General features: G+C 42.4%; 1 protein-coding gene across 1 annotated transcript in view; it reads right to left on the reverse strand.

The window, feature by feature from the left end:
• TLL2 (tolloid like 2) overlaps window positions 1-14475 on the reverse strand; it is a 123026-nt gene that overhangs the window by 44703 nt on the left and 63848 nt on the right. The window contains exons 4-7 of the mRNA XM_043597120.1: window positions 11529-11684; window positions 8667-8784; window positions 3933-4111; window positions 2836-2941 (exon numbers count right to left, since the gene is read on the reverse strand). Of these exons, the coding sequence (XP_043453055.1) occupies window positions 2836-2941; window positions 3933-4111; window positions 8667-8784; window positions 11529-11684 (559 nt within the window). The remainder of the gene's footprint in view (window positions 1-2835; window positions 2942-3932; window positions 4112-8666; window positions 8785-11528; window positions 11685-14475) is intronic.

Below are 14475 nucleotides of genomic sequence, written 5' to 3' on the forward strand. Positions count from 1 at the left end.
GTCTGCCTCCCTTCCAAGCCTTCATGGGAGCTGCTGTGTTTCTACCTAGCCGCCTATCACACCCATGTGCTGCCCCTCACCAATCTCCCTCTGAGGGCTTCTGGGTACTCTTGGTGGGGAACTATCATTTCATGGGTTTGGTCCATGGGCTTCTACTGGTCAGTGCTGATAAACTGCTCCACAATGACAACAGTGTTGTTAATGGTTATCTCTTTGAGGGGTGACAGGGATGGCATTATGAGCTAGAGATCACAGGAAAAAAAAAAGATTTTTCTTAAAAGAAAAACAAGAAAAGAAATGCTGGTCCCAGAAGACACTGCATTCTTGCCTTGGTCTTTGGTTTCAGAGCTTTTCCTAATAACTGGCACATGGCAGGCACCAATGAGACAGTGCAGTTCCTATAGCCCATTGGAAGCAATTCATCCCCAACCCCCCCTGAACAGGAGACGCCTGTAGATTCTCCTTATGAAGTGACCACCACATTTGTGGATATGTGGACAGAAATGCAATGACGATAATGGAAATTTCTTCTCTCACCGAGTCCAGCATTGCAGATCTCCCTGTCTCCTTTGATCCACCCATTAATTTTTTTCATTTAAGAAATATTTATTGAATATCTACTCTGTGCTAGGCTCTGTGGTAGGTGCTGGAGACGAGAGAAGAGGATGCCCTCAAAGATCTCAGTCTAGTGAGCCAGAGGGGGATGTAACAGGTACATAGGATTAGATTAATTTATAAGAATAATTAATAGACAACTTATAAAGCAATATGAAGAGTCATGACAGCTATGGAAACAAGACCCAAAGTACAACCTTCTCACTTGGGCCAACTTGACAGTGATTCTCTACAAAATCAACACTTTGTCTCTACTCAGCAGCCTGCCATCTCTGGGGCTGATGTACTGTGGCCCAGATTTTCCTACACCATTTCCCAAACCCTCAAGGCAGCCCAGCCCCCACACCCAAGCATCCCTGCTCTGACCTTTCATGGTGGGCTGTCATCCTGCCCACCCATTGTCTCTTCGACTCCCCCAACAAACCCCCAGAGTAGGTCCTTCGAAGTCTCCTTTCCCAACATGGAAGAGGAAGCCTCAAATGTCCACATGGCAATGAATGCAAACATCTGTCAGTGCCTTGCCCACCTGCACTGATTAAGAAATTACAACAGGAAATGTTTGAGCTGGAAGGGGCTCAAAGAACATTTAGTCCAACCCTCCTATGAGGAAACCGATGCCCAAGGACGTGGAGAGTTGACCCAGCACAAAGCTATCCCTAACTACTGTCTATACCTCCCTCAACAGCACGGTGCATGAGAGCACAAGGCCTGGAACCTAGTCTTTGACTCTCAGTCCAGTGGTCTCTTCATTTCATGGTGCACCTCATATCCTCTGACAAGGAGCCAGGAGAAGAGTAATGAAAACAGGGTCAGTCACTCCCATGCCAGTTGTTCAAAGATGCTGACGTTGACAAAACTCCACCTATTAGAGCTCTGGAGAGATTCCCCTGGGTGCAGGATGGAGATCATAACTAAATCAGCTGTGTGGCCAGAGGGACAGCACCACCTTCCCGCTACAACTGGGAACATGGGATGCTGAGGTTTGGATACTCTCTCCCACAGTTCCATGACCTCATCAACAGCATGCTTTCAGCATGCTTACCCAAGAGCCAATGAGCCCTGGGTACACTCCCAAGAGCTGTGTGTCTCCTGAAGGAATGATTTCTTTTGATCTGTATGGACATGGCGACTCATGAAATGGATTGTTTCCTTCCTTGCAATAGCTGCTAAGAAGCACAGGGCAGGATTTGCTGCCAGTCTGACCAAAGTGTGCATGACTTTCTGGCATATATTCTGAACAGGCAATTGATTCCAAGCTTCCATGCAGCTATCTACCCTTATTTTCCCCTCCCCCATCCTCAAGTTTCCTCATTTACTTGTTTCTTGTCCTATGTACGTGCTGGAAACCCAATCGAACCTTTTGTTTTTGAGTAATTAAATAGATAAATAGAAAGCAAACAAGCTGGTTTTAAGACGAAACTGAGAAAAAAGTGGCAAGTGAGAGAACATATGCCTTGTATCTATCTCCTCTAACTCGAGTGGAAACACCCACAAAACTGGGATTAGTTGGGGGACACTTCTATATACACAACACGCATATGGTCTAGAAGCAAGGGAAATATTGGAAATACTTCACACCCAGTCCAGCACAGCAATAACTCATCAAAACAGATCCTACCAATGCCGGCTGTAAATCACTGGCCCCAGCCATACTTGGGTACACCAGCTCCCATCAAGTGTGACCAGCAGGCGGGAAACCTGGACCTTTGTTCTCACTCTGACCCCAGCTACCTGTGTGCCCTCGAGCTGGCTGGAGCCTCATTTTCTTCACCTCTAAAATGAATCCACGATTTACAACTCCCCCAGCTCTCATATGGTCTAGCTTTCAATAAACCACACCTCTTCAAGGGAACTGGTTAGCACCACCAGGCTTACATCAAGGACGTGCTTTGGAAGACTCCCCCACCCACTGGAAATTTTACACAGAGCCCCTAAGTTATTATCCCAGCCAACCTCTAGATAATTTCCCCTTTCCAGTTTGCTGCTTGTGACATTAGGGCATGATGGAACACCAGCTTCACAATGGGATTCAATCTTATTAGCGGGAACCTGATTAGATTATATTTCACTGCAGCCCAGAGGCCACTGTATTTCAAGGACAGACAGGCCAACTGTGCTAAAAGCATGCAGAGACCCACTCTCTGCAGACCTCCAGGAATCCGACCCGAGCCTGCGGCAGGCACAGTAAAACACAGATGAGGCATAAGCATAGATTCCGACCTTGAGAAGGTGTTCCGGGCGTAGTGCATGATGCTGTCAAAGTCGTACGTTTCTCCCAGAGAGCTCACTTCCCCAGCTTCCATTTTTAAGAAATTATACTCCTGACCTGTGACACAACACTCTGTTAAGGCCTTTGAAAACCAAGGCAGGTACCTGAAAGGAGGCAGAGGGGGGAGAAGGAGGGCCCATAGCAACTTCTGAGAGCTCTGTTAGCCCAAATAACAGGGTTGTGGTCGTTCTCATTGTTTTTAACAGACTGGAAATTTGAAACTTCAAACAGCCCTGTTTTCCAACCCACCACCCAACCCCTCCCCAAGTGCCCCTGGAAACTCTTATACTAAGTTTGTAGGCAGGTTCGATATTAATCTGATCGTTCAAAAACTTAGAAAAAAAAAATCTCTGATCTTGCTACTAAAGAACAAAAGAAAAATCAAAGAGTTAAGTTCAATCCCAAATAGTTCACAACTCAGACCCTTGAAAGCATTTTAAGGCAAACATATTATTCAACCAGTTACTTTCATGTTCAACATAGACTTCTATATAAAATTATTTAATATAAGAAGTGGGGTGTTTTGTTTGTTTGTGTTTTGTTTTGTTTTGTTTTGTTTTAGTCTAGACACTACCTGCCTTGGGGCAGAACATTTCCAGACCAAAATACTACTTTTACATGTATTTGTGTCCTAATTGCATTTCAGTTTCAAAAGGATGTGTTGCTGAAGTCAGCAAAAGTGACTCTCATAAAAGCAACCAGGAGAACTCTTTTTTTTTTTTTTTTTTTTGGCTTCTCAGCCTTGATCCTGCAACAGTTACTCTGGTCCATTCTGTTCCTTTTAGGAAATGGAGTTGGATTTCATTGTCCTTTTACAACATGAAAAGTCATTTCATTTCTGCCATAACCAGAAGCTATGGCAGATGACCTCCCAGGAAGGGCCACAAATAACAGTGGCAGTGCTAACAACAAATGTCTGCACAGTAGGGCTGCTGCCTCCTTACTTAACAAATGAGCATTTGTCGGGTCCCTGAAACCCCTCTCCTTTAACCCTGCCTGATGCCACCTTCCTGGCCAGTGGCTTCCAGACTCGATACTGGCTCCTTACCTGGCTGGATGTTCTCTCTGATGATGGTGACATGCTGGTCTCTGTCGGGCCGAGTGTGTTCATGCCAGAACCCAACCACATGGCCCAACTCATGTGCCACAATGCCAAACTTGTCACAGTTTTTCCCAATGGATATGGCCTGCGGGCCTCCTCCTCGACGCCCAACATAGGAACAACAGCTGGACAGTGGCAGAAATACCCAGGTCAGCCGCTCAGAGAATAGGAAGAGTCTAATGCCCTCCCCCATGTGTGTGATTGTGTGTGTGCGTGCACGTGTGTGTGCGCGGGCACACACATGCACACACGCGCACACACACGCACGCTAATCTAAAAGAAAGAGATATTCAGAGCTGAAAGCACGTTCATTGTCCAAGTTACCTCCCAATACAGAAATTCCCTCCAAAAATTGTTCTCCTTTTTGGTGGTCACGGATCCACTTGAGAACCCAAAGAAGATAAGGCTTCTCTTCTTGGAATAAAGCCCATACCCTCCCCAACCCTGCACCCCCAAGTCTCTCCTGAATCATCTCTGATGACGAGGAAAGGAGTCAGCTGAGTTTCTGTAAAGCATGGTACCCTTATCAGAGAAGCCTTAGAAATGACTCCCCTTCTGGGCAAAATTGCTTTTTCAAGTAACATTTATTCCTAACATATTATTATATATTATTCCTAATATAGAAAGGTATAAGAAAAGAAATAAACATGGCCCACAACCCCACCACCTCTATCACCCAGCTAACGTCTATCAAACATTAAAAGAAATATGTGTTCTGGGGCACCTGGGTGGCTCAGTCAATTAAGTGTCTGACTATTGATTTAGGCAAAGGTCATGATCTCATGGTTCGTGGGTTTGAGCCCCACGTTGGTCTCTAGGCTGACAGTGAGGAGCCTGCTTGGGATTCTATCTCTCCCTTTCTCTCTGCCCCTACCCTGCTTGTGTGCTCTCTCTCTCTCTCTCTAAAAAGTAAATAAACATTTTTTAAAAGTATGTGTTCAAAAGAGTCAAGTATTAAGTCTCTCACCCCCATCTCTAATCTCTTCATCCAAAGATAACCATTGTTAACAGTTTCTTGGATATCCTTCAGAAAAATTAGATATGTATACTTTTTATTATAAAATGCACTATGTACATCATCCTTAATTTTTACCTTTTTTCCTCCTTAATGTAGAGATCTTTTTATAACAATGCATACAGACTTCCTTCATTCTTTTCAAAGCAACAAAGTACTAAATTTTCTTTAATCTGACTCCTATTAATGTACATTTGGGCTGATTCCAATTTTTATTAGTTAAACAAAGCCTTGTGGGAGAGGAAGACAAAACAAACAAATAACAACAAGCAAAACAAATAAATGGTTGGACTCCTGTTTGTAGCATTGGGATTGAGAGATAAACGGGTTCATACATTTGAGATTTGATAGATACTATCAAACTGCAATCCCCAAATGTTGGGTCTACTTATATGCCCACTAATGATATATTTAAAAGCCCTATTTCCATACAACCTGGCCAACACTGGCTTTATCGAATTCTTTTTGTCAGTTGGATAGGTGAAAAATGGTATTTCAGTGTATCGAGATTGGAGAGTTTTCCATGTTTTCTATGACATTTGTATTTTTTTTCTTGTGAGCTATGTGATCACCTCTTTTCCCCATCTTCTTTTGGGCTGTCCATCTTTTTACGAATGATATATAAGGACCCTTTGTGAATTAAGGAAACAAGTCTTTTGATTGTCAAATGTATTGCAGATATTTTTCTCACTTTGTTTCTCAGTTTGCTTTTTTGTTTATGTATTGTCTTGGTTTTGTCTACACCACATATAATTTTTAAATTTCAATGTATGGAATGTCTTCACTCTCCTACATCCTGCTGGGAAAGGCCATCTACCTGCCAGGATCATCCATAAAATCCACTCTTGCTTCTCTCATAATAAAATAATAAAATTTTCAAAATAATTTTTAAATCTCTTTTCATTTCTTTATTTTTCCTTTTAAAAATGTTTACTGTATTTGATCCGGCTAGAATCATTTTGATGTAAGAAGTGAGGTAGGAATCCAGCTTTATTTTTTTCACAACAAGCTGTCTATCTCAGTATTAAAATATCCCAAATGACTAATCCAGCTCTCACTCATTTAAGATGCTACCTAAATTCATGTATAGGCATATGCACTTTAAACTCTTTTGTTCTGTTCCAAATGGTTTTAATTATTACTAACTTCATTTGCATTTTATTTTTTTTTAATTTTTTTTTTCAACGTTTATTTATTTTTGGGACAGAGAGAGACAGAGCATGAACGGGGGAGGGGCAGAGAGAGAGGGAGACACAGAATCGGAAACAGGCTCCAGGCTCTGAGCCATCAGCCCAGAGCCTGACGCGGGGCTCGAACTCATGGACCGCAAGATCGTGAGATCGTGACCTGGCTGAAGTCGAACGCTTAACCGACTGCGCCACCCAGGCGCCCTCATTTGCATTTTAAATCCTAGATGTTTGAACAGACCATCAGACCACTCCCCATAATCCCCTCCATACCTCCATCCCCCTGTCCCTGTGTCCTTTCTCTCTCTCTCTCTCTATGCCTCTCTCTATATATCCCTCTGTTTTTCTCTTTCTTCTTATTCTCTCTCTCTCTCTCTCTATATATATATCCCTCTCTCTGCCTCAGTCTCTCTCTCGCTCTCTCTGTCTCTGTCTCTCTCCTTCTCTGTTGGTTATTTCTACATGGTTGTTCCTCCAGATAAACTCTAGTGCCATTTATTTAAGTTGTTGAAATATATATACACATATGCCCACATATACATAAATGTAGATGTCTGAATCCAAATGGCATGCTTTTATAGGTTATTTTAGGGAGTTCTGCATCTTTACAATGTTGAATATTCCCATACCAGGAAGTGGTATGCATTTCCATTTTTACTTTTTTTTTAAGTGTCCTTAGAGTTTTAGCATTTTCTTCTTACAGGTCTGGAGCATTCTTGCATTTTTATTAGGTTTATTCTTAGAGATATTATTTATTATGTCTCTATTAAAGTGATATTTTTCCTAATACAGAAGTGTATCTGATTGTTTCATTATAAGGAAAAGTAATTTTTTGTTTACTACTTTTGTAATGAGTCACCTTAATAGGGTCTCCTTTTGTTTCTAGTAGTTTCTCAATTGCTTTTCTGGGTTTTTAGACACGGTCATATTAACTTCAAACAATGCAAACATGCCTTGTTCCTGCCGATACTTGTCATATGTATTTCCTTCTCTTATTTAACTATATTAGCTAGTATTTCCCAAAATATGTAGAATAATTGTGGTGATCATGAACACCTTTGCCTTGTTCCTGATTCTAACAGAAATGCTTCTAGAATTATCAGTTTAATTCAATGTGGGCTCTTGGGATACACACACACACACACACACACACACTCACACACACAGGTTTAGCCATAGCTCTTTAATTTAGAATTGCAGGGATTTTATTATCTTGACATCTTATAATATCAATCCTGAATTCTTTATGATCTAAGAGTTGTAAACAAAAAATAGAGCTTTTCATTTACTAGGTAATGCAGGCGTGTTCATTCTACTTTTTGTTATTATGTCTAGTTTCATTGCTTTGTAATCAGAGCCTATTTTAACGCTGTTTCTGCCTTTGAGAACTCATTGAGGTGTTCTTAATGCTTAATAGATGGACAATGTCTATAAATGTTCAACATGCACTTACAAAGAAAAGATGTGTTATCAGATTGCCGAATCTGATAGACCCATAGGATCAACTCTTAATTACATTTTTCCAGTCCTCAACAGATCTCTACTTATTTTTTGGTCAACTTGACATTGATCTACTTGAGTTGACAGAAATGAAATAAAGTCGCCTGCTGCTGGTGTTTCTGTCAATTTCCCCTTGAATTCCCTGGGGCTTGCTTTATGACTCTTAATGCTATGCTATTTGGTGCATAAAGATTTATGACAGTTATATTCTCACTGTAGCTTGTACTCTTTCTCATTATGAAGTGCCTCACCTTTTTTTTTAAACACTTTCTGACTTTAAAAACAAAACAAAACAGGAATGAAACAAAAAAGGCCTTGTCTATAACTAAAATTATGATCCCAACATTCTTTTTGTTAGCATTTGCCTGTATGCCTTCTTTCCTTTTACATGTAAACCTTTCTGGGTCATTTTTCCAGTAGTCATTTCATGCATACGCCATGTAGTTGGGTTTAAGTATTTGAACCAGAACGGGGAACTTTTTCTTCCAGTGAGAGAGTATATCACACTTACATTTATTGGCATAACAGATAATTTAATCAAAATCCAGGCATCTTATTGTCTGTTGTGTTTTCTGGAGGAAGTCTGTAAGCCCACGGAGCCCATAAAATTACCCACAAAGTTTTGCATAAATGCATATCTGTCATGAGGAAGCCCATAGCTTCATCAGGTTCTCAGTAGGATTGCTGACCTCAAATTGGTTCAGAACCACTGCTCCATACAAAACACCCCCAATTCCTTCGACTGCTCCCATGACAGGAGATCCAGACCCCTTGTCTTCCTAGAGTCTTCTTCTTGACCCACCTACTTTGTCACCAGATTGTGAGTTCATTGATGGCAAGGGGAGTTTCTGACAAACCCTAGATTGCTACTTATTACAGCTCCTTGGAACGATTTGGTTGTACAGAGAAAACTCAAGACTCACAAGCCATCTGTCTGCCTCTGAGTCCTCTGAGACGGCCTTGCTTTCACTTACTTACCCGCACGTTCTGTAACTGAACACAATAAAGCTCTCTTCATCAGTCCTTTCTATGAAGGTCACACAGGTGTGCTTCTCCCAGTGTCTCATAGCCTGCTTAAAAATGGCTCTCTGGCTTCCTGAAATGACAGGGCAAGGCTCATCACTTCACTGATAGGTCCTTGCCTTCCTTCGATGCTGTAAGGCGTGCTGACTTACAACACTCGTTCCAATGATCAAAAGAACTTGTTGGGGTGACCCAAGATAGAAATGCACTAGGAATAAGGATTGCCCTTGCTAAGGATATAACTTTCCCGAATCACCAGAACTCAGTAAGGGCTTGTGGATTGGAAAAGAGAGTAAAAATAGATGGTCAGAATATCCCAAGCGCCCCAACTTGTCCTGTGAAGGGAAAGTACTTAATTAAGCTTTAGAAAAATCTCACTCGGGTTATTCAATTTGGAAATTTTAGGCTCTTGAAGGAGCTCACCAGTACTGCATTCTGCAGCCTCTTTTTATTTTATATCTATAGGAGTGTATGTCCATATGCTCTAAAAAGTTTATTTTCATGTACATTCATGCTACTTTTGCATGGGCGTGCACTGTCTTCTGGTGGATCCTTGCGCCTCATTTTCTACAAAGCCTTTGAAAACAGATGGATTTCATACTTTCTCTGAACATGTCCTCATAGTTCCTTGAACGGAAATGTGTTGAAAAGTAGAACAATAAGTAAATTGTCTGGGAGCAACAACAAAGTAGCTGTAAACTGTGGCTGATAGTTACTTGTAGTCGGTAAGTATTCTTTTAAAAAAATCTATCAACCTGAGATAAAGAAGACTATTTTGATTTTGCTAGAAACAATGAGAAGGATCTAGAAAGAAATAGTGGTTTGGGGAGTACAAATGATGATTAGGGGTGGGTTCTGAGTTCTAGAGTGACCTTGTTGCCAAAAGCAAACAAAGCACTGGGGAGGCTCCCATCATAGCCTGGAAGACATGGGGGTGGGGGTCAAATTGTTGTCCCCAAAAGCACACATATAGAATAAAGAGTCACCTAGCTGTCCATTTTTTTTTACATCTTGACACTTTTAGTTCAAATTGTTTATATAGCTCAAGCACTCACCAAAATAGCAATCCCACTAATTACAGAATAACAAAAACCACCACATAAAGAAAATTCTCTCTATAAAATTAGCTGATTTTGATGAAGGTTATATACATCTTTGGTCAGAAAAGCACACCAGCTCTGAAAGAACACAGGTAAGCACCAGAGACCAAAGGTGAGTAGCTGGTCAAAATTCCAACATTCAAATCCATTAGGCATGCTCTTTTTCTCCCAGTAGGACTGGGAGCTCCTGGAGGTGAAGTCTTGGCCTTTTTATCACCAGCACCTATTTAAGTATCCGGCAAGCATCCTGGGTTACTGTCTCATGAGTGACGCTGCCAGGAGAGAGGAGGGGTGGCCCGGAGGCACTCCGTGCTCTCCGCCAGGTCCCAGGTCCCTGTCATCCACGTCTTCACAGTGCCTTTACCCATCAGTGGTTTTCAGTGGCTCTGGGACAGCTGCCTCATCAACAGCCTCCCCCAGAAGCCACAGAACCGCAGAGAGGAGGCCGACTTGTAGGTGCTGGCAGAATTGAGAGCCTGGAAGAGGCAGCTCCGTGTGGCTTTCCATTCAAGCATTTGACTAATACTGGCCACAGGCCTGCTATGGGCATAACTGTTGAATGTCTACTACTGTTCTGTTCTAGGTGTTGCAGATATAGGAATGAAAGCAAGACAAAAAAAAAAAAAAGATCCCTGCTCCCACAACGATTGGGCAGAGACAAAAAACAGGCAAACAAAATAACAGTCAAAGCATTTCAGGTAATGGGAAGTACTACAAAGACTAGAAAGTGGGGTGCTGAGAGTGAGTGGCTCGTGGGAGTATTGGGGGTATCAGGGAGGCAAAGAAGGCTTTTGGGGGGACATGCCATCTGATCTGAGGTGCCGGTGATAAGAAGAAACCATGAGAAGGTCTGGGGAAAGAATGTTCTAGGCAAACAGGGCAAGTGCAGGTGTGCTAGGACAGCCATGAAATGGGCATGTTCCAAAAGGAAAGGTGCCTGTGAGGCCAGCACACAGGGACTGGGGAGAAGAGAGGAGGAACAGGGTAGGACACCGGGTGGGACAGGGGGCAAGGGCTGCCTGGAGGAGGGCCTTGGAGGCCATGGTCAAGAGTTTCAGCTTCATTTGTAGTGATGGGAAGCCACTGGCTGACATACATATTTTAAAGATAATGATACCAATAGCAAATATTACTATGTGCCAGGCACTATTCTAAGTGCTTTATCTAAATTAACTCATTTAATTCTCAAAACAACCCTATGGATTAGAAAATATTATCATCCCCATTTGCGTAAGAGGGGACTGAGGCATGGAGGGGTTAAGTAACTTGCCCCAGGGTGTACTGTTGGCAGGTGCCACAGCCCAGCCAGGGTTGGCCACTCTGGTTACCGTGTGGAGTGCTGCAGGGGTGGGGGGTGGTCCCGACTTCTCATCCAGGCAGAACACAGGTAAGCCTTCCTGTGCAGCCGCGCACAGCTTCCTTCTGTCTGGAGGGCTTTGCTCACATGCCCATTGTGCAACCTCTGCCTATATTTCAAGACCAGGGCCCTATGTCACGCCCTGCACGAAGCCTTGGGGACTAGGTGACCACCTTTGAAGACACAGCCCTACCAGAGACTGCAGCTTCCCCAGGCTTAGTGCACAATGGAGCATTAGCAGGTAGGACTGCTATGGTCCCAGCGTCTGCTCCATTCCACCTGGACTCTTCCTGGGAGGATACCGTCAACCTAGGGAGACAGCACCCAGCCTCAAAGGAGGCCTCATCTGGGACCACTGACCAGTGAAGTTCCCTCCGATGACGTAGGGGATGACCCCTCCAGGCCATATCCTCTCTGCCCTCGAGGTTGTGGCTCTTCGGACACGCGGAGAAAAGGTCTCAGCTCTGGCATTCGAGGTCCCGGGGCTCTGCAGAAGCATAGCATTTTCCTGGCCATCTGCAAGAGAGGCATGCTGCCATTTACTTTGCCTTGAATTCCTTCTGTACATTATGGTTAAGACTGTATTATTCATGAATCCATAAAAAGGGGGGTGTGAAGAACCTGTGTTCTACAGGGGGTATTTGGTCTGTTGAGGGTTTTGAAACCCTGGGTGTTAGTAAGGGTGCCAGGCCTCTGAGGAAAGCAGGTCTGGCTCGTTGGAAGCCTTGAACAGGCCCTGTGGGGCAAAGGGCAGCCAGAGACCCTCAGACTCAAGCTGCCCGGACAAGGCATCCTTTGGGAAGGAGCCGAGTTAGGGGTGTGCTCTCTTCTTAGCACTGGGAACACCCGACGAAACTATTGAACCAGTCCCCTGCCCTGATGAAATACCCATCAGTGTTGTAAAGTTTGAAAACGATTTGGCCAGTCTGACAAACAGAAGGAACCAGTCTGTGATGCCGGGAAAATAAACTCTTTGCAAGATAACCCCCTGGAAAAAGGTGAGCCTCAGAAAATCCCCAACTCCTCCCAGTCTCTTGGCACAGCCGGACCTTTCAGAGAGAAACGTGCAGAAGAAACGGAGGCTCTGTTAAGGTCCTGAGTCCAAGGTGTGTCTCCCGGAAATAGCAGAGATAGTCAGGTGGGATAAAATCGCTCGAACCTATGGCAACCAAAGAGCTGACTCCACATTCATTTTCTTGGTCATTCAGACAATGCAAGGTTTTGTTTTCAGGCTGCTTGCTCAGATTCCCTCACGATTCTCACTTGGAGCATTTGCTCTCTAGTTTCTGCATCGTTTCCCTAACAATCAGCTTTTGATTTTGTTGGTCCCTTTCATTTTTTATTATTTCATTAATTTTACGTATGTTATTGCTTCCTTCCATTTTCACTTATTTTATTCTGATGTTTCCTTTCTATCTTCTTCTCTTTTTTAAAAACTGGAGATATCATTCACACACCCTAATAGACACTCTTTGAAGGTATACGACTTGGTGGCTTTTTGTATATTCACAAAGTTGTGCAACCATCACCACTGCAGAACTCTACACTTTCACCGCCGCAAAAAGAAACCTACTAGCAGTCACTCCCCATTCCTACCCTCCCCCCAACACCCCGCCCAGTCCTTGGCAACCAGTAAATCCACTTTTTGTTTCTATGGATTTGCCTATTCTAGATATTGTACATAAATGGAATCATGCAGCATGTGGCATTTTGTGTCTGGCCTTCTTTCACTTAATAGGTTTTCAGGGTTCATCCGTGTTGTGGCATCGATCGGTCCCGCGTTGTAACTTACGGCTGAATAATATTCTATTGAGTGGATATACCACATGTGTTTATCCGTTTCTCAGTGGATGGGCATTTGGGTTGTTTCTACTTTTTGGCTATCACGAATGATGCTATTATGCCCATTAACGTACACGTTTTTGTGTGGAAGTATGTTTTCAGTTCTTTTGGGTATATGCCAAACACTGGAATTGTTGGGTCACACAGTAACTTTATATTTAACCCTTCGAAGAACTACCAGACTGCTTCCCCTCAGCAACATACCAGGGTTCCAGTGTTTCCACATACTTGTCAACATTTGCTATTGTCAAGCTTGCTGATTTTAGCCATCCTAACGGATATGGTGTGGCATCTCATTATGGCTTTGATGTGCATTTCCCTAATGACTAATGACGGCCGAACAGCTGTTCATGTTCTTATCAGTCGTTTGCATATCTCCTTTGAAGAAATGTCTTTTCAAATCCTGTGTCTATGTCTTAATTGGATTGTCTTTTTACTGTGTTATAATTATTCTTTATATATTCTGGATACCAGACCCTCATCAGACATATGATTGATAAATATTTTCTGTAGGTTGTCTTTTCACTTTTACAATAGTGTCCTTTGAAGCATGAAAGTTTTAAATTTTGATGAAGTCCAAGTTATCCATACTTTTTCTTTTGTTTCTTATGCTTTTTGGGCCATATCTGAGAAATTACAGCCTAATCTAACCTAAGATTCATATCTATGTTATATCTATTTACACCTACAGTTCTATAGTTTTGGTGCTTATATTTAAGTCTTTAATCATTTTGAGTTAATTTTTGTATATGGTCTGGGGTAAGGGTCCAATTTTATTCTTCTGCATGTGGATATCCAGTTTTTCTAGCACCATTTGTTGAAAAAATTAGTTTTTCCCCTACAGAACTGTCTTGGCACTCTCCTAACAAATCAGTTGATCATCCTTTTCTGGCTTCTTTAGGTGAGTGTTTGGCACATAATTTTCAATCCTTCTTACATTTTAATACTAACATTTTAAGGCTAAAATTTCTCTGAGTTCCCCTTTACCTGAATTCTATCATTTGACATGCACATTTCAATATCAGACATTGATATATTCTATTAGCTCCATTTAGACTTTCTTCTTTGATCTTTGACTTATTTAGAAGTGTGACTTTTAACTTCTAAACATCTGTTTCTCTGTGGGTGTTATTAATCTCTAACATTACTTTGTGTTCTAAGAACCCATTCTCCAAGGCAGGGGCGGGGGTGGGCAGCAAACTTTTTTCCGTAAAAGGCCAACAGTAAATATTTTAAGTTTTGTGGTTAATATATTCTCTGTTGCAACTATCCAGTTATGCCACTGTAGTGTGAAAGCAGCCATAGACAATATGTAAATGAATGAGTATGGCTCTGTTCCAATAACAGTTTATTTGCAAAAACAGATGGCAGGCTGGATTTGGCCTCCTGGCCATAGATGACTAGTCCATGCTCCAAGGTATCAATTCTTTGGTATTTTGAATCTTCCTTTGTAGCCCAGTATGTG

Source organism: Prionailurus bengalensis, chromosome D2 (assembly GCF_016509475.1).
Source record: "Prionailurus bengalensis isolate Pbe53 chromosome D2, Fcat_Pben_1.1_paternal_pri, whole genome shotgun sequence".
Classification (NCBI taxonomy): Eukaryota; Metazoa; Chordata; class Mammalia; order Carnivora; family Felidae; genus Prionailurus; species Prionailurus bengalensis.